At 58.9% G+C, this 17958-nt stretch overlaps 2 protein-coding genes across 6 annotated transcripts; one reads left to right on the top strand and one right to left on the bottom strand.

The window, feature by feature from the left end:
* Nucleotides 1–126: 126 nt before the first annotated feature.
* Nucleotides 127–9684, bottom strand: RETSAT (retinol saturase). The gene is made up of 11 exons (XM_068421427.1): nt 9254–9684; nt 8391–8573; nt 6256–6497; nt 5753–5954; nt 4634–4831; nt 4423–4542; nt 3111–3249; nt 2827–2936; nt 2388–2554; nt 1892–2051; nt 127–1432 (listed from the first exon to the last, which is right to left on the bottom strand). Exons 1-11 carry the CDS (start codon nt 9423–9425, stop codon nt 1287–1289), a joined length of 1839 nt encoding a protein of 612 aa, XP_068277528.1. The 5' UTR covers nt 9426–9684; the 3' UTR covers nt 127–1286.
* ELMOD3 (ELMO domain containing 3) lies at nt 9501–17242 on the top strand. 5 transcript variants are annotated; one of them, XM_068421426.1, is made up of 11 exons: nt 9501–10081; nt 10637–10714; nt 11042–11112; nt 11412–11478; nt 11763–11906; nt 12090–12219; nt 14379–14501; nt 15216–15346; nt 15723–15799; nt 15965–16092; nt 16627–17242. In XM_068421426.1, the coding sequence occupies exons 2-11, from the start codon at nt 10640–10642 to the stop codon at nt 16794–16796; spliced, it is 1116 nt and encodes a 371-aa protein (XP_068277527.1). In that variant the 5' UTR covers nt 9501–10081; nt 10637–10639; the 3' UTR covers nt 16797–17242. The 5 variants fall into 5 exon arrangements, with proteins under 5 accessions (XP_068277527.1, XP_068277526.1, XP_068277525.1 ...); XM_068421425.1 differs by lacking the exon at nt 9501–10081 and adding an exon at nt 10091–10141; XM_068421424.1 differs by lacking the exon at nt 9501–10081 and adding an exon at nt 10304–10335.
* Nucleotides 17243–17958: the final 716 nt, after the last annotated feature.

Genomic DNA, 17958 nt, shown 5'->3' with positions numbered 1-17958 from the left:
TCCCCAAAAGTGGTCGGTGCTGGTGTGGGGTGAGCCCCCAGCGACACGCTCGCAAGGACGGGTCTCGAATCCTCTCGTGTCACCCCAACCCCGCTGATCCCACATCACGGGGCGCGAATCACGAGATAATTAGTATTAATTTTATTGATTTCTAGTCTCACGTGCTTCCCTTCCCGTTCGGAGAGGGCTTTGATCGTGTTCCCCAGCGGACAGAAAGGTTGGACTTGGTTTTTAGGGCTAAAGAAGTGGGTGCTGGTACCGTCTGGGCGACGAGCGGCGCCGAAATATCGGTGGCATCGCGGTGACGAGGGGCTGCGTCACGGTCCCGCCGCAACAAGGGCGCGGCTTTGAAAGCCCCGTACAGCTGTTGCTCTTAAATAGCTTTAAACCCGGCTTAAAGCCCTTCAGGCCTGGCCTTGGCGTGCCAGAACCCGCTTACTCCACCGCCCCGTTGAGTTACCAAACCTGCCTGACGCTGCCTGGAGAAGCTGCCGAGTCCCATGTGGGCCTTTAGGAGCCCCGTGAAGCTTTAGGAGGCCCGTGAAGGTTTAGGAGCCAGATGAAGCTTTAGAAGCCCCGTGGAGCTTTAGGAGCCCTGTGAAGCTTTAGGAGTCAGATGAAGCTTTAGGAGCCCCGTGGAGCTTTAGGAGCTGCGTGGAGCTTTAGGAGCCCCATGAAGCTTTAGGAGCCCCGTGGAGCTTTAGAAGCCAGATGAAGCTTTAGGAGCCCCGTGGAGCTTTAGGAGCCCCATGGAGCTTTAGGAGCCCAACTTGGCACCAAAGCCACCATCTAAAAGGGGGAAAGCATCCCCAGGGGCTCCTTCTCCTTGACCCAGCTGGTCTGGTGGATGCAGGTGAAGGTTGATGTTCTTCTGATGGTCTGCAGGACTCTCGGATACTGATGGTGATCAAGCGATGGTGGCTGTTGGGTCTTGCCTGGTGGTGCAGCCTGGTTTTTGGGGTTGGCTTCTCTCCTGGCCGCTGCCTGTGGCAGCTCTTGGAGCCCCTCTTCCCTACGCCAGGAGAAGGGATTTGCCCTCAAAAGGGCGGCCAGGGATCAGCGCTGGCTTTTACTCGCTAGTGGTGGATGTTGTGGTGGAAGGAGGTGAGCTCTAGGTGGGTAAGGTCCAAGGAAAGATGGCTAGAAACGGGTACGGCGTCCTCCTGGGCTCTAACCCTTGGGTTTTGCAGTCGAGAAGGATGTGCTATGGAACGTAACAGCAGAAAAGAAGGCACTGAGGGTGATCTGGGAGGACAGGGAGGTCCTGCCCGGTGGGATGGCGGGCATTAGTCCCCCTTCTTGGCGTTGGTGGCCCACGTGCGGTTTTTCAGCCACAGCACGTCGAGGTAGAGGTTGCGCTTGAGGACGGTGCTGGCGCAGACGAGGGCTCCTTGCAGGGCTCCCATGAAGCCGCCCAGGCACACGTCCTGCCCTGGAAGAGAGCGGGAAGCGGCCATGGCAGCAGCCATGGTCCACCGTGAGCAGCCCGTGCTCTCCGTCCCCAACTGACCGTCGATACTGGTCTGGACCTCACCATCCCCAACCACTGTCCACCTTCCAGCTGCCCCCACGTCATCCCTGAGGTTTGAACCCACAAAACCCCCCTCCCTGGTTGACCCCCTTCCATCTCCTCAGCAGGGAAAGGGCCTCATCCTGCTCAGAAACGGGCACTGTGCAGGGAGACAACATCCAGGAGCTGGAGGAGGTGCAGCCCTTCTCCTGTTGGGACCACACAACTCCACTTTGACGTGCTCCAGCGGCTCTTGCATCACCCCATGGCACGGCGGCAGCTTAATTTCATTGAAGGATTGAAGGTTCTCCCCCTCCATATCCCACTTCCCCAGAGGTGTCCTCATCTGAGGACGTGGTGTCTGGTTGGTGGCCGTGGTACCTGTCAGGTAGAGGTTGGGGACGGCCGTCCGCGCCCTCATGGTGGCGATGGCTTCAGCTTGCAGGCGGGCGATGCTGTGGTTGACGCCGTACATCTCCCCCTTGGGGCTGGCGATGTAGTGCTGGTTGGTGAGGGGCGTCGCGCCGGAGATGTACTCGATCTGCAGGGGGACAATGGGGACAACGTGGTCTGCGAGGAGTTGGGCGTGATGGGGTGGGGTGTCTCATGCTCTAGGAGGTTGGTTTCATGGGGTTACAGGCCAGGAGAGGTTTCCTTGCAGACCTTTGGGTGGTGGTTCTGGCCAAGTTTGGTGCCTGGATGGTCCTGGAGGACCATCAGCCCCTCCTTTGCACCATGTGTGGTCAGGAGGCAGCGGCAACGGGTTGGTCCTTGTGTCCAGCAGCCCCAACCTCACCTCCTACGTTTGCAGGATGGCGCTGGGTAGCCAGGACCCAGGAGAGGAGCTGGAGGACCCGCCAACCCTGGGTTCCCTCACCCTGTCCTCGATGCGAGGGTAGAGCTTGAAGACAGTCTGCATGATGGTGTCCACAAAGGTCGCCTTCAACTCCTCATAATCATCTCCCCGCTTCTTGACCTGCTTGTCCTTCCACTCCTCAAACCACTCGTATTTGGCGAAGGTCACGACGACCAGCGTGGATTTACCTGCAGCAGGACGAGGTTGGGGCAGTTGTCCCTCTGCCCACCTTCATGCCACCGTTTTGCCACCACAAACCCAGCCTTCCCCAGGTCTTTGTGGTCCCATATCCTTCATCCAGTTCTCTTGAAGACCACTTGCCATGAGCCAACCTGCTCAGTGGCTTTGACCATGGCTATTTGAGGAGAAACTCCTCGTTTGCAGTCATCAACCGAACCAAAACCCAACAAGAGGTTTTCAAGCCGCCCCCAAGCGCGTGTGGTCGGGCCTCAGCCTTTACCTGGGTGCCTCATTTCCCACGTGGGGTCCTTGGTTGACGGGCAGGTGACAAACAGGAAAGGGATGTTCTTGGCAGCTTCTTCTCTGGAAGAAGCCAGGTAGCGATTCATTCTGCAGAGAGATAACGAGGGTTTGAGGTGAGTTTTGCTGAAAACCTCTCCCTGAATGCTCGTTACGGCCGAATCCCCGTGCAGTGGGATCTGCCAAGAACATTTTCTGAGTCACCACCCACGATTTCGTCTCCTTACGCTTAACGAAGCACGTCGAAGGTGAAGCCAAACCTACATTTCATCCAGGTTATTTTCTAGGTACATGAAGTAGTTGGTGGGCTCCAGCCCCAGCTCTTCCCTTGAGCCGTTAAGGCCTACGAAGATGGTGAGACCCCCTTCGCCGTGAGCCACCATGCGAAGCTGAGACTGGATCTCTGCAAGACAGCGGGGGAAGAAGGGGAAGATTGAGTGGTTGTAGACCAGGACCATGTTGTTGCCCAGAAAGCTTCCACCCAACGTTGCCCTTTCCCACCCAACTGTACCCCCTTCCACCCAACTGTACCCCCTTTGACACAACCATACCCCTCTTCCCACCCAATGGTGCCCCCTTCCCACTTAGCTGTACCCCCTTTCCCACCCAACCGTGACCCTTTCCCACCCGTGTCCCTTCCCACCCAACTATGCCCCCTTCCACCCAACCATACCCCCTTCCCACTCAACCGTGCCCCCTTCCCACTCAACTTGCCCCCTCCCACCCAACAGTGCCTCGTTCCACCCAACCGTGCCCCTTCCCACTCAACGGTGCCCCCTCCCACCCAACCGTGCCCCTTTCCCACCCAACCGTGCCCCTTTCCCACCCAACCGTGCCCCCTTCCACCCAACCATACCCCCTTCCCACTCAACAGTGCCCCCTCCCACCCAACTGTGCCCCTTCCCACTCAACCGTGCCCCTTCCCACCCGTGACCCTCTCGCACCCAACCGTGTCCCCTTCCCACCCAACCGTGCCCCCTTTGACCCAACCATGCCCACTTCCCACCCAACCATACCCCCCTTCCCACCCAACCGTGACCCTTTCCCACCCAACTGTGTCCCTTCCCACCCAACTGTGCCCCCTTCCACCCAACCATACCCCCTTCCCACTCAACGGTGCCCCTTTTCCACCCAACCGTGTCCCCTTCCCACCCAACCATATCCCCTTCCCACCCAACCGTGCCCCCTTTGACCCAACCGTGCCCCCTTTGACCCAACCATACCCCCTTCCCACCCAACCATGCCCCTTCCAAAGCAGCAGGAAGATTTTGGGGCAGCGCTAAACCCAAGTTGAAGTGGACATTTCACCATCTTCCACCAGTTTCGGGGCACTACGCTGTGGTTTTTAGGGGAAACCGAGGCGCAAAGCCAGGGCTTTGCTGACTGTGTTGGCAAATTAATTGTGCCAATTAAAACCTCCGCGAAGAAACGTACAGCCAGGGACGACGTTTTGACACGCGAGCGATGGGGTTTGGGGGATGTCTGAGAAATAATGAGGAAGAAGCCGCTTTCTGCCGTGGCTCGGAGAGGGATTAACGCCGTAAGCCCAACGCAACCCAACGCCACCGTGTTTTACCCGGCAACGCGCGCGCCTCCGCCGGCAGGAGCCGCTCGTAGGTGTTGAAGATTCCGGCGTCTGAGATGATAACAGGAGCGAAGATGTTCACCAAATCTTGGCCTTTCTTGACGCTCACGCCTGGAAGGGAAAGGCGAGGAACGGCTCCGGTGAAAAGCAACGCCGTGGTGGGAAGAAACCACGTGAGCCCCATCCCGTGGCGGGTGCTCACCGCAAGCTTTGCCGTGGGAGTCCAGCAGGATCCTCTCCACCGGCGCTTTTCCCAAGACGTTGCCTCCGGCTTTCCGGATAACAGGAATGGTGTGGAAGGCGATTTCCCCGGCACCTCCTTTGGGGTACCACGCGCCACCGAGGAAGTGGTTCACCAAGATGCTGTGCATGGAGAAGCTGGCCTGGGAGGGGACCACGCCTGGAAAACAAGGGGCAGCGTTAAGGTGAGTTTGGGCCAAATTGGGGGTTTTGTGGCTTATCCAAAATTTTTTGGCTGAGTTAGGAGAAGAAATTGGGGGTGATGGGTGACGAGAAGCTCAACACGAGCCGGCAACGTGCACTGGCAGCCCAAAGCCACCCGTGTCCTGGGCTGCATCCCCAGCAGCGTGGCCAGCAGGGCGAGGGAGGGGATTCTGCCCCTCTGCTCTGCTCTCGGGAGACCCCCCTGCAGTGCTGCGTCCAGCTCTGGGGCCCCAACATCAGAAGGACACGGAGCTGTTGGAGCGAGTCCAGAGGAGGCCACGGAGATGCTCAGAGGGCTGGAGCCCCTCTGCTCTGGAGACAGGCTGAGAGAGCTGGGGCTGTTCAGCCTGGAGAAGAGAAGGCTCCAGGGAGACCTTCTAGCACCTTCCGGTGCCTGAAGGGGCTACAGGAAAGCTGGAGAGGGGCTTTTTACAAGGGCATGGAGTGACAGGACGAGGGGGAACGGTTTTAAACTGCAAGAGGGGAGATTGAGATGAGATCTGAGGAAGAAATTCTTTGCTGTGAGGGTGGTGAGACCCTGGCCCAGGTTGCCCAGAGAAGCTGTGGCTGCCCCCTCCCTGGCAGTGTTCAAGGCCAGGCTGGATGGGGCTGGGAGCAACCTGGGCGGGTGGAAGGTGTCCCTGCCCGTGGTGGGGGGTTGGAACTAGATGGGCTTTAAGGTCCCTTCCAACCCAAACCAGTCTGTGATTCTGTTGGTGGCCACGATCAAACCCCGCGGGCAGACGGGTGGAAGGGAAGGGCAAGACTCAGAGCTAAACAGTTACAGCGAGGCCGGGGCAGTTTTCTCAGTGAGTTTTTTTTGGTTCTAAAGAGTTTTAGCTTTTCCACGGTGCCCCGGAGCCTCCTGGCCACCTACCGTAGGTGGGGAAGATGTAGCTGAAGACAGCCCGGAGCTCACGGTTGGGGGTGAGACCATCCACCACCTCCTTCAGGCTGCGCGATGCCATCCGGCAGAAGGGGCTGAGCCACGGCAGCAGCCCCCAGCGGCACAGGAACGTGGCCAGCGCCCGCGGGATCATCTTCAAGATGACCAGGAGGACGCTCCCTCTGCCGACGCTCTGTGGGATGGGAGGTTGAGCTCGAAAAAATCTCAAAATTATCTTTTTTTTCTCCTTAAATTTACATCTTGGCTGGCAGAGAGGTGACAGCGGGTCCTGGGGCATCATCTCCTGGTGCCCAGGGAAGGGGTTCAACCTCCAGGCGTGATTTTCAGGCAGAAAAGGGAGATTTTTGATGCGTTTCCCAACGCTTTTGGGTTGTGCGACGCCGTTATTCTCGGCGGTTGCCCCGTATCTAGTTATCGGGGTGGTGGGGGGGGAATTTCAGAGCCAAAAACATCCCTCCCAAAGCTCCTTCTACCTTCAGCAGCCGCTCGAATTCGTCGATAGCCGCCTCCTCGCCGGGAAACTGCTCCTTCAAACGGCGGAAATAGTCCTTTTTCCCCGAATAAATGCGGTAGGTCCTGCCGCCGCCGGGCTCTCCGAAAACCACGGCGTCGTAGGCGGCCGGGAGCCGAGCCCACTCCAGCTGCCCCTCCGTCAGCTGGTCCACCACGAAGCGCATGATGGAGCCCTCCTGGATCTGCCCTATGTAGTGGATACCTGGAAAAAATGTAAATTTTTTATTTATTTGGGGTTTTTTGTTCCATATTTTTACACCAAGACCCTTTTCTTCTCCCCTCACCCACCCCCAGCAGCGTGTGGAAGGGAAAAGCCCGGAACAATCCGCCTCCTGCTTTAGGTCAAAGGGAAACCAGGCGCTCGCTGGCGGGTTTTTAAGCGGCTCGTAGGAAGCTGGTTCCGTTTTTTCCCCCTTTATATGGCTGTAAATAATTAATCCCGTGTAAACTCGTTAATCCCGTGTAGCTCGAGGGATGTGCGGAGCTGGACTTTGGCTCGGTGGAGGGAGAAGAGCCCTGAGGTGATATCCCCCGGAGAGGGAATACTAAAGGGGGGGATGAGATGGATTATGGGGGATTTTATAGGATCTGAGCTGGATTATGGGGAATTTGATAGGATCTGAGCTGGATTATAGAGGATTTTATAGGATCTGAGCTGGATTATGGGGAATTTATGGGATCTGAGCTGGATTATAGGGAATGTGATAGGATATGAGATGGATTATGGGGAATTTGATAGGATATGAGATGGATTATAGTGGAATTTATAGGGTCTAAAATGGATTATAGGAGAGTTTATAGGATCTAAACTGGATTATGGGGAATTTTATAGGATCTGAGCTGGATTATAGACGATTTTACAGGGTGTAACATGGATTATGGGGAATTGTATAGGTTCTAAAATGGATTCTGGGATATTTGACAGGATCTGAGCTGGATTATGGGGAAATTGATAGGATCTGAGCTGGATTATAGGGAATGTGATAGGATATGAGATGGATTATGGGGAATTCTATAGGATCTGGGATGGATTACAGGGGAATTTGATAGGATCTGAGCTGGATTATGGGAAATTTTATAGGATCTAAAATGGATTATGGGGAATTTTGTAGGATCTGAGCTGGATTGTGGGTAATTTTCTAGGATCTGAGCTGGATTGTGGGGAATTTTCTAGGATCCAAAATGGATTATGGGGAATTTTATAGAATCTGAGCTGGATTATAGACGATTTTACAGGGTGTAACATGGATTATGGGGAATTGTATAGGTTCTAAAATGGATTCTGGGATATTTGACAGGATCTGAGCTGGATTATGGGGAAATTGATAGGATCTGAGCTGGATTATAGGGAATGTGATAGGATATGAGATGGATTATGGGGAATTTTGTAGGATCTGGGCTGGATTACAGGGGAATTTGAGAGGATTTGAGCTGGATTATATGGAATTTTATACGATCTAAAATGGATTATGGGGAATTTGATAGGATCTGACCTGGATTATGGGAAATTTGATAGGATCTAAAATGGATTATGGGGAACTTTCTACGATCTGAGATGGATTGTGGGGTATTTTCTAGGATCTGAGCTGGATTGTGGGGAATTTTCTAGGATCTAAAATGGATTATGGGGAATTTTGTAGGATCTGAGCTGGTTTATAGGGAATTTGATAGGATCTGGGCTGGATTATGGGGATTTTTATAGGATCTGAGATGGATTGTGGGGTATTTTCTAGGATCTGAGCTGGATTGTGGGGAATTTTATAGGATCTAAGATGGATTATGGGGAATTTTGTAGGATCTGAGCTGGTTTATAGGGAATTTGATAGGATCTGGGCTGGATTATGGGGATTGTACAGGGGCTGGGTGTTAACGGCAGCAGGGTGTGACTGGCAGCACCTCGTCCGTTGGCGGGAGGGTTTGGGGCGAGGGAAGGTGTGTCATATCCCATCACTCATGCAGAAAAAGCGGTTGTATAACCCGGGGCGGGTGCTGGGGACGCCCAGTTTGGGTCCCCACGGGTGTTATGGGCTGGCACCCCCCCCCCCAGTAAACCAGGGGTGACTTTGGGGACCCCAAACGCCGCCGGGGGCCGTACCGGTGTCGAACTCGAAGCCCTTCTCGGTGAAGGTGTGGCAGCAGCCCCCCAGCTTCCCGTGCTGCTCCAGCACCAGCACCCGCTTGCCCACCTTGGCCAGTAACGCGGCGGCTGCCAGGCCCCCGATGCCGCTGCCCACCACGATGGCATCGAGCTTCTCGGGGACTTTATCTGCCGAGAAAACTGGGGGGGGGGGGACGGGACAAGGTGGGGGTGGCACGTTCAGTGGTGGGATGTGGCACCCCCCCGAGTGGGTGCGTTGTACCCAGCAGGTGACCCCCAAAACCTTACTGGGGGGTGATGCCACTTCAGGGGGGTCATGGTGCCCCGGGGGGTGATGCCACCCTGGGGGGGTCATGCTGCCCCAGGGAGTGATGCCACCTTGGGGGTGATGGCACTCTGAGAAGGGTCATGGTGCCCTGGGGTTGATGCCACCTTGGGGGGTGATGCCACTCAGGGGGGTCATGGTACCCAGGGGGTGATGCCAACCTGGGGGATGTGATGTCACCCCAGGGGGGTCATGCTGCCCCAGGGGGTGATGCCACCTTGGGGGTGATGCCACCTTGGGGTTGATGGCACTCTGAGGGGGGTGATGCCACCCTGGGGGATGTGATGTCACCCCAGGGGGGTCATGCTGCCCCAGGGGGTGATGCCACATTGGGGGGTGATGCCAGTCTGGGGGGGGGTCATGCCTGCCTGGGGGTCATGCCACCCCGGATGGTGATGCCACCCTGGGGGGGTCACGCTGCCCCGGGGGGTGCTGCCGCCCCAGCGGAGCGCAGGGACGGGGGGATCCCACCGAAGGGGGGAGCGGGTGGAAGGTGCCGGCGAGCGGCGGGGCCGGGGCGGGGGGAGCCCCGTACCTGCCTTGATGACCGTCCTGCGCACAGCCTTGTCGGTGACGAGCGGGGCGGGCGGGCGGCGGGCATCGGCGGCGAAGGGGCTGGGGGGGCCGCCCGCGCCCCGCAGCACCCGGCCGAGGAGGAGGAGGAGGAGAAGGAGGAAGACGAGGAAGAGCCACACGTACGGCCCCATAGTGCTGAGCCCGTCTGTAGGTGCGGGGACCCCGCGGGCAACGGGAGGGACGGGGGCGGGGACCGGGAGGCGGCACCGGGCCCTGGAGGCGGTACCGGGCCCCGGAGGTGGCACCGGGCGCCGAGAGGCGGCACCGGACCCTGGAGGTGGTACCGGACCCCGGGAGGCGGCCCCGGGAGGCGGCACCGGACCCCGGAGGTGGTACCGGACTCCGGGAGGCGGCACCGGGCCCCGGAGGTGGCACCGGGCGCCGAGAGGCGGCACCGGACCCCGGAGGTGGTACCGGACTCCGGGAGGCGGCACCGGGCCCCGGAGGTGGCACCGGGCGCCGAGAGGCGGCACCGGACCCCGGAGGTGGTACCGGACCCCGGGAGGCGGCCCCGGGAGGCGGCACCGGGCGCCGGAGGTGGTACCGGACTCCGGGAGGCGGCACCGGGCCCCGGAGGTGGCACCGGGCGCCGAGAGGCGACACCGGACCCCGGAGGTGGTACCGGACTCCGGGAGGCGGCACCGGGCCCCGGAGGTGGCACCGGGCGCCGAGAGGCGGCACCGGACCCTGGAGGTGGTACCGGACCCCGGGAGGCGGCCCCGGGAGGCGGCACCGGGCGCCGGAGGTGGTACCGGGCTCCGAGAGGCGGCACCGGGCCCCGGAGGTGGTACGGGACCCCGGGAGACGGCACCGGGCCCCGGGAGGCGGTACCGGGCCCCGGGAGACGGTGGGCAATCGCATTTCCCCGCGGTATGACCCTTGGGCGCCGCCGTACACCACCACCATCACCCCCGCGCGGTGCATGCTGGGTGCTGTAGTCCCGTGTCCCACCCGCTGGGGGAGTTAGTGGCGGCGCGGACTACAACTCCCAGCATGCAGCGCGGCCGCGCCTGCGCACTGCGCTGTGGCGGAACGGGGCCGGTGGGTTGGGAGGCCCCGGCGTCGGGGGTCAAAGGGCGGCGGGTCAAAGGGCAGAGCGGCTCGGTGGGGGGCCGGGAACCGGGGACCGTGTCGGGGAGGCGGGAAGGGGCACCCCGGGGCCTACCGGGGGGGCGTGTAGGCCGCGGGAGAGGCCTGAAGCCTACCGGGGGGGTGTAGGCCGCGGGAGAAGCCTGAGGCCTACCGGGGGGGTCCCTGAGGGGTCACCCGGTGCCGCCGCCTGAGGCTCCGCCGCGGCTCCCACCGAAGGGCCGCGGGGAAAGGCCGCGTTCTTCCCCCGCAGGGCATGAACGGAGGCGCCGGGGGCTCGCAGAGGCCTGAGGAGCGGCAGCGATTCCCCCCGCCCGGCAGCTCCCTCCCCGTGCGTGTCAGGCCCCTCGCTGTGCCCCCCCTCGCTGTGCTCCCCCCCCGCGCCGTGCCCCGGCCTCGGGGCAGCGCCCCTCGCTGTCACCCAGCACCCCCCCCCACCTCATCGCTTTATTTCTCTATTTATATCCCTATAAAATGATCTTTAACGGCACAAAAACGCGCCCAAAGGGGCCTGAGCCGTTCGCACCCTTCAGAGGAGGGCGGGGGGGGGGGGGTGTTGACTCCCTGAGGGCTGAGCTCGCGATTTGGGGGTCGCCTCCCTGGGGAGCGGGTGGGTTTTTTCTGGCGGTGACGGTTGTGTCTCTCTGTCCCCGCGTAGATCTCGGCTCTGACGCAGAACGATCTCCTGCAGGCTCTGGTGCAGGGAGCGGGGCAGCCCGCGGAAGCTGGTAAGATTTTTTTTTTTCTGCATCTTTTATATCGATCTCGTTGTTTTCTGGTGGTGGAAACATCTGGGGAGCACGAAAAGAGCCGGAGGAACAAACCTGGCCCCGGCTCGGCGAAGCTTTCGCCTCACAAACTTGAGAGGAGAAACCTTGCAGCATCTCTGGGAGCTCCGGGGGGGATTTCTCCCCCCTGCGAAGGGCAAATCCTGCGCTGAAACGTCCTGAGCGGTGCTGGGGGAAGGGAGGAAACACCTTCCCGGCGTCTCCCGGCCGATTGTAACCTTGGATGGTGCTTTTTTTCGGCAAGAGATCAGCGAGGAGCTGCGGCGAGCGCGGGAGGAATGGGAGGCTGTGGAAGAGATCCAGTCGGGTAGGGCTGGTGGCGGGGAGAAAAGGGGAAGGGATGTGGGGACAGGAGCTGGGGGGAGGAGGAGGGAGCTGGGGAAAGGGCTGGAAGGAGAGGGAGGGGGTGGGAGACTCGCTGCCACCCCCCAGCTCCCCAAATCTTCGCCCTCTTGCCGTGATGGAAGCCAGGAGCGAGCTCCTCGCGCCGAAATGGAGCTGGGTTTGGCACCGGGCAGCTGGAGCAGAGGGACGGGGTTTATTTTTGGTGGGGGGGGGGGTTAATAACCCCGTTCTCTGCCCCCCTCGCAGGGCTGGGGGGGCCGTGGGGCGGTGCCGCCCCCCCCATCTCCTTCGCCGAAGCGCTGCGGTGTTTCCAGGCGGCCGATCTCGCCGAGAGCCGGGTACGGGCAGGGCCCCGCGCTCTCGCCCTCGCCTCGAGCGGGGCGAAATTTAGTAAGTAGGAGAGGGGAGCGCCGCGCCGCGCCGGCCACGCTCCCCTCCGTCCCCTCGGCTTCGCTTCTTGGCGTCACCCCCGTCCCTCCCGCCTCGCTCGCGGGGTTTATTTGTTTCCCTGCTCGATCCCCCTCACGGGACGCGGCCGCTGATGGTTTCTCTTGTTTTTCTTCTCCTCCGCAGGAGAAGGCGCGAGCGGCGGCGGCGGCGCGCGGGCGAGGCCTCCCCACGCTGCTGCGCGGCCTCTGCGGCCCCCCGCGCCTCCAGCCGCAGCTGCGGGACGAGCGGGAGCTGGCGCTGGCCGTGGCACACTGTGAGTGGCCCCTTTGTCCCCGCGCTGGCCCGGCCGGCGGCGCCTCGATCGTGTGAAATTCGTGGGAAGCGACTGGAGAAGGGGGTCAGGGGGGTCGTTCCGGGCTGTCCCGGGGTGAATTACGTGTGCTGAGAGCACCGAAACGGCGATTTTTGGGCACCAAGGGGTGATTTTAGATGCTGAGGGGTGATTTTTGGACACCAAGAGGTGATTTTAAAGGCCACGGGGTGGTTTTTGGTTGCCACGGGGTGGTTTTTGGTTGCCATGGGGTGGTTTTTGGTCGCCAAGGGGTGATTTTTAGTCACCAAGGGGTGATTTTTGGTCACCAAAGGGCGATTTTTGACGCCAAGGGCTGATTTTTGGATGCCAAGGGGCATTTTTTGGGCACTGAGGGACAATTTTTCAGCGCCAAGGGACGATTTTGGATGCCTAGAGGTGATTTTTAGACACCGAGGGGCGACTTTAAAGGCCACGGGGCATTTTTTGGTCACCACAGGGTGGTTTTTGGTCACCAAGGGGTGATTTTTGATGCCGAGGGGCAATTTTTTGATGCCACGGAGCAATTTTTAGATGACAAGGGGTGATTTTGGTCACTGAGGGGCATTTTTGGATGCTGAGGGGTATTTTTTGGATGCCACGGGGCCATTTTTAGACGCTGAGGGGTGATTTTTGGACACCAAGAGGCAATTTTGGATGCCGAGAGGTGATTTTTAGACACTGAGGGGTGATTTTAAAGGCCAAGGGGCAATTTTTGGTCACCATGGGGCAGTTTTTGGTCACTGAGGGGTGATTTTTGATGCCAAGGGGTGATTTTTTGATGCCAAGGGGCAATTTTTAGATGACAAGGGGTGATTTTGGTCACCGAGGGGCATTTTTTATACACCGAGGGGCATTTTTTAGACACCACAGGGCCATTTTTAGACGCAGAGGGGTGGTTTTGGACGCCAAGGGGTGATTTTAGGGCACCAAGGGGCAATTTTTAGTCACCGAGGGGCGATTTTTGGATGCCAAGGAGCCATTTTTAGATGCCAAGGGGCATTTTTTGGGCGCTGAGGGGTGATTTTTCAGCACCAAGGGACGATTTTAGATGCTGAGGGGTGATTTTTGGACACCAAGAGGTGATTTTAGATGCCAAGAGGTGATTTTTAGACACCGAGGGGTGATTTTAGAGGCGAAGAGGCAATTTTTGGTCACCATGGGGTGGTTTTAGATGCCACGGGGCGGTTTTTGGTCGCTGAGAGGTTATATTGGTTGCCAAGGGGCGATTTTTGATGCCGAGGGGCAATTTTTTTGATGCCAAGGGGCAATTTTTAGATGACAAGGGGTGATTTTGGTCGCCAAGGGGCATTTTTGGATACCGAGGGGCGTTTTTGGATGCCACGGGGCAATTTTTAGACACAGAGGGGTGAGTTTTGGATGCCAGGAAGCCATTTTTAGATGCCAAAGGACATTTTTTGGTCACCAAGGGGTGATTTTGGTCGCTGCAGGGACATTTTTGATACCGAGGGGCCATTTTTAGACACTGAGGGGCAATTTTGGATGCAGAGGGGCGATTTTTGGGCACCAAGAGGCAACTTTGGATGTTGAGGGGTGATTTTTAGACTCCACGGGGCAATTTTCAGATGCCATGGGGCATTTTTTGATCGCCAAGGGACTTTTTTTGGACGCTGAGGGGCGATTTTTATACACCAAGGAGTTATTTTAGATGCCGAGGGGCATTTTTTGGATGCAGATGTGCAATTTTTCAACACCGAGGTGCAATTTTTGGTCGTTGCAGGGCCATTTTGGACGCCATGGGGTGATTTTAGATGCCAAGGGGCATTTTTTGGATGTCAAGGGGCCATTTTTGGGCACGGAGGGGCATTTTTTGGACACTGAGGGGCGATCTTAGATGCAGAGGGGCAATTTTTGGGCACCAAGAGGCAATTTTGGACATCAAGGGGTGATTTTTAGATGCCAAGGGGTGATTTTTGGATGCCGTGGGGCATTTTTTGATCGCAAAGGGGTGTTTTTTGGTTGCCGAGGGGCGTTTTTGGTACCCCCTTTGACACCGAGGGGTGTTTTTTGGACGCTGAGGGGTGTTTTTTGGACGCTGAGGGGTATTTTTTGGACGCTGAGAGGTGTTTTTTGGACGCTGAGGGGTGTTTTCTCTCCACCAGGTGCTTTGGATGACACCGAGAGCGTGCACATGCGAATCCTTCAGACCATTTACAAGCAGCTCACCCGCTCCAGCTTGGGCTGCCCGCGCTACGGGGCGCACTGGGAGGAGCTGGGCTTCCAAGGTAAGGCCGGAGCGACTCCGGAGCGAACCTTTACCACGAGAGCTCGCTCACGCCGGCCCCGCTCCCTCCGTTCCCAGCCAGCTGTCCCAACCAGTACAACAGCTGGACTGGTTTGGCCAAATAACCCCCGATACCTGTTGCCACGGTTGCCCGTGTCCAGCTGGCGCCGGCATAACAAGAAGCCTTTGGCGTCACCGCGTTGCCCTGGGCCGTTAATACTCCTTCATTAGTGGTTAATGAGCCGTCTGCGGAGGGCTGGCTGATTAACGAAGCGCCGGCTCTGGGCTCGGTCACTAAGGCGGCGGCGCCGGTTGCTGTGTAAGAAAACCAGCGCGATTAAAGCTCTCGCACGTGGCGGGTCACGAGTTTTGGGGCTGGGTGACTCGTGAGTTAAATAAGCCGGGTTTTAACGAAGCCTTAAACCCTCACCACGCTCCCGTGCTCCGTCCTGCCGCGTACACAACTGGTTTAAGCATTAATTCACCGGCTAAATGCGCCCTGGGGTGGGTGAAGCTCTTAATTCCTAGCGAAGGTGCGGGAGGGGGGACTTGGGTGGGCTTGTTAATGCCCCCGTGAAAGCACCCGGAGAGAAATACCCCGAAAGCTTTTCCCCCGGGATATGATTCATTCTTGAAAACACTGAAGGGGTTTAAACCTGAGGGTGAGCGGGGAACAACTGGGTGGCATCACCGGGGGCCGTCCTGCCCTCCCCAGGTGTGGATCCCGGCACCGACCTACGCGGGACGGGGATGTTGGGCTTGATGCAGCTCCTCTATTTCGTCACGGACACGCGGACGCTGCCTCTGGCTCGAGAGATTTTCCAGTTATCCCAGCACGAAACCCAGGCACGTCCTCCCACCTTGCTCTCCCTGTTTATTTCTGCTCCGGGGAAGCACAAGAAGCTTCTCTGCAGGTTTTTTTTGTGCTGCTTAACCCCCTCCTCGTGCTGGAAACTCGTCTCCTTCAGCTTGGTGTTTTGGTCTCAGATGGTGGGTTTAAGCCTGGATATAAGCTCGGCTTAACCCACAGCACCCATCTAAGCCTGTATCCAGTGTATTATTCCCCTGCTACGTGGATCGGTCGCCTGCAGCCGCCGACCCATGCGTCTGGGGGCCGCGAGGACGCGGCGTAAAAGCCCTGGAGATGTCTGGGCGCCTCCGTGTGCTGCGAGAGAGGAGGGTTTTGTCTGGCCCAGCTGCGATAACGCCCCTTCTCTTGCAGTATTTCCCCTTCTGCATCATGTCCTTCAACATCACCCGCATCGTCACCCAGGCCCTGCGGGAGGGACGGCTCAACAGGTGAGATCCGAAGCGGGCGACACCTCCGTAACCGCGTTGGGTGGAATTCTGGTGGTTTTGGGGTCTCAAATAGCATCTTTGGTTGGTTCCTGGTGAGCAAAGTCGCTCCTCGGTGGCTCCTCCGGCCACTGGGATGACACCAGACCCCCTTTCCCCCCCTTTCAGGGTGTGTAACCGCCGGCAGCAAGTCATGGCCGTGCTCAACGACGTCTACGCCGCCGCTTTCCTCCAGCTCTACCACGTGTGGAAACGGCAGCACAAGACCGTGGCCGACGCCGGGTCCCTCCTCAAGGGTAACGCTCCCCCCGCGCTTCCACCTCCTTTCCCAGCCGAGGGGGAAAAAACAACCCGGGGACAAACCCCGCCGCGTTCTCAGCACCTTCGTGTCCCACAAAATTCATCTTTTCAAGGTTTTAAACCATTTTTCACCACCGTGGGGTGGTTTTTTCTCCCCCTTTTAGTGTTTTAAATCTTAAAACCGAGCGCCCGCCGCGGTCACGGGGCTGCCATGTCACGACAGGTGACAAACGGGGACGTTCCCGGCTCCCCCACGCCGCGCTGAGCCCCGTTTGGAGTGGGGAGGTGATTTTTGCTGCGAGCGTTAAATTAACCATCGGGGTTAATTACTCTGGAGGAGGTTGATGTCGTCAGAGGCGCTTGCTAATGGATCCCTCTTCAAACGGGAGCCGGGGAGGGGTCTCGGGGGGAGCTCGGGGCGGTGCTGGGGGTCTTGGCGAGGGGATTTTTGGGGTTTTCTCCTCAAAAAATGGATCAAAACCTTACGCCGCTGCTCAGATCCCTCACGTGTTTCCTTCTGCCCTGCCCAGAGCTGGAATTAGCGGCCAAGAGGAAACCGAAACGGCTCCTGAAATCCCTGGAAGCTCACGTGAACCGGAGCGCCGCGGCGCCGTCCCCTCCCCTCGCCGGCGCGGAGATGGACTTCGTGGACGTGTGCGACCCGCAGGTCGAGCTGGAGGGAGAAGCCCGACTGATCTGAGACGCCGGGAGGTCTGCGGCGCCGTCCAGGGTCAATTTTTACCCAAAACCCCCCAAAAAAGGGTGCCTGGGTGCTTCCCCCCTCACCCCGCTGCGGCAGCGAGCCCTTTTCCAGGTGGAAATTTCCACGAGGAAAACACGGCGGATTTTATAAACCAACAACTTTTACGTCAGGATGATCCCTCGGGGTCTCACATCCCGGCTCCCGTCTGGTTTTACCCCCAACGGGGGGGTTTGGTGACGGCACCGGCGGCTCCTGACGCCGAATCCCGGCTCCGGCAGCACCCGGGGAGGGTTTAACCCCCGCCCCAGGCCTTGAGCTGCGGCGGCGGCGGTGGGGTGAAAGCGGCGAGCGCAGCTCCGTCCCCCGGGGTTCGGGGAGCCCCCGCCGTGCGTGTCGGCGCCGGAATTAGTTATTAAAAGGAATTAAAAAAATGCTTTTTTTGGCGTTTTAAACTTTGGTTTCCCCCCAAAGGGAAACGGGATGAGCTGGGAGCAGGAACGGCTGCTCCCACCCGCAGCGGGGGCTTAAAAATGCGCCAAAAGTATTTTAACCCTCAAAAAAAAGGGGAAAAAAAAATCTCCTGAGGCCAAAGGTGGGGAGAAAAGGGGGCTTGGAAGGAGAAAAGTGTCACCCGAGGGTCCCCCACGGCTCCTGGGTGCCATCACCCCCCTGACGAGGCACGGGGAGGGGGGGAAATGCTGCCCCCCACCGAAAAAAAACCAATAAATGGGCAAAAAGGTGAAAAAAAAAACAATGAATGGGCAAAAAGGAGCCTGGGGCTGGGGGGGACGTGGGTGCTGGGGGGGCGATGTGGGTGCTGGGGGGGTCATGGGGATGAGGTGGGGGGATGTGGGTGCTGGGGGGGATGTGGGTGCTGGGGGGTACATGGGGATGGGGTGGGGGGATGTGGGTGCTGGGGGGGACACAGGGATGGGATGGGGGGACGTGGGTATGGGGTGGGGGGGATGTGGGTGCTCGGGGGGGGACATGGGGATGGGGTGGGGGGATGTGGGTGCTGGGAGGGATGTGGGTACTGGGGGGGGGACGTGGGTGCTGGGGGGAGACCCAGTGGGGTCCTGCTGGGGTGGGGGCGTGTGGGTGCTGGGGGGATGTGGGGATGGGGTGGGGGGACGTGGGTGCTGGGGGGGGACCCAGTGGG

This window comes from Nyctibius grandis, chromosome 33 (assembly GCF_013368605.1).
Source record: "Nyctibius grandis isolate bNycGra1 chromosome 33, bNycGra1.pri, whole genome shotgun sequence".
NCBI lineage: Eukaryota > Metazoa > Chordata > Aves > Nyctibiiformes > Nyctibiidae > Nyctibius > Nyctibius grandis.
The sequence above is the reverse complement of the archived record's forward strand: the minus strand, read 5'-3'. Positions and strand labels throughout refer to the sequence as shown.

What these genes read in the sequence shown, in the direction of transcription:
- ELMOD3 (XM_068421426.1), top strand. Translation starts at nt 10,640, where the DNA reads ATGAACGGAGGCGCCGGGGGCTCGCAGAGGCCTGAGGAGCGGCAGCGA. An exon ending in TGTGGAAGAGATCCAGTCGG is followed by an intron (nt 11,479 to 11,762) that starts GTAGGGCTGGTG and finishes CCCCCCTCGCAG; the next exon opens with GGCTGGGGGGGCCGTGGGGC. An exon ending in GGAGGAGCTGGGCTTCCAAG is followed by an intron (nt 14,502 to 15,215) that starts GTAAGGCCGGAG and finishes TGCCCTCCCCAG; the next exon opens with GTGTGGATCCCGGCACCGAC.
- RETSAT (XM_068421427.1), bottom strand. Translation starts at nt 9,425, where the DNA reads ATGGGGCCGTACGTGTGGCTCTTCCTCGTCTTCCTCCTTCTCCTCCTC. An exon ending in AATTCGAGCGGCTGCTGAAG is followed by an intron (nt 5,955 to 6,255) that starts GTAGAAGGAGCT and finishes CCCATCCCACAG; the next exon opens with AGCGTCGGCAGAGGGAGCGT. An exon ending in CCCCAACCTCTACCTGACAG is followed by an intron (nt 1,433 to 1,891) that starts GTACCACGGCCA and finishes GCTCTCTTCCAG; the next exon opens with GGCAGGACGTGTGCCTGGGC.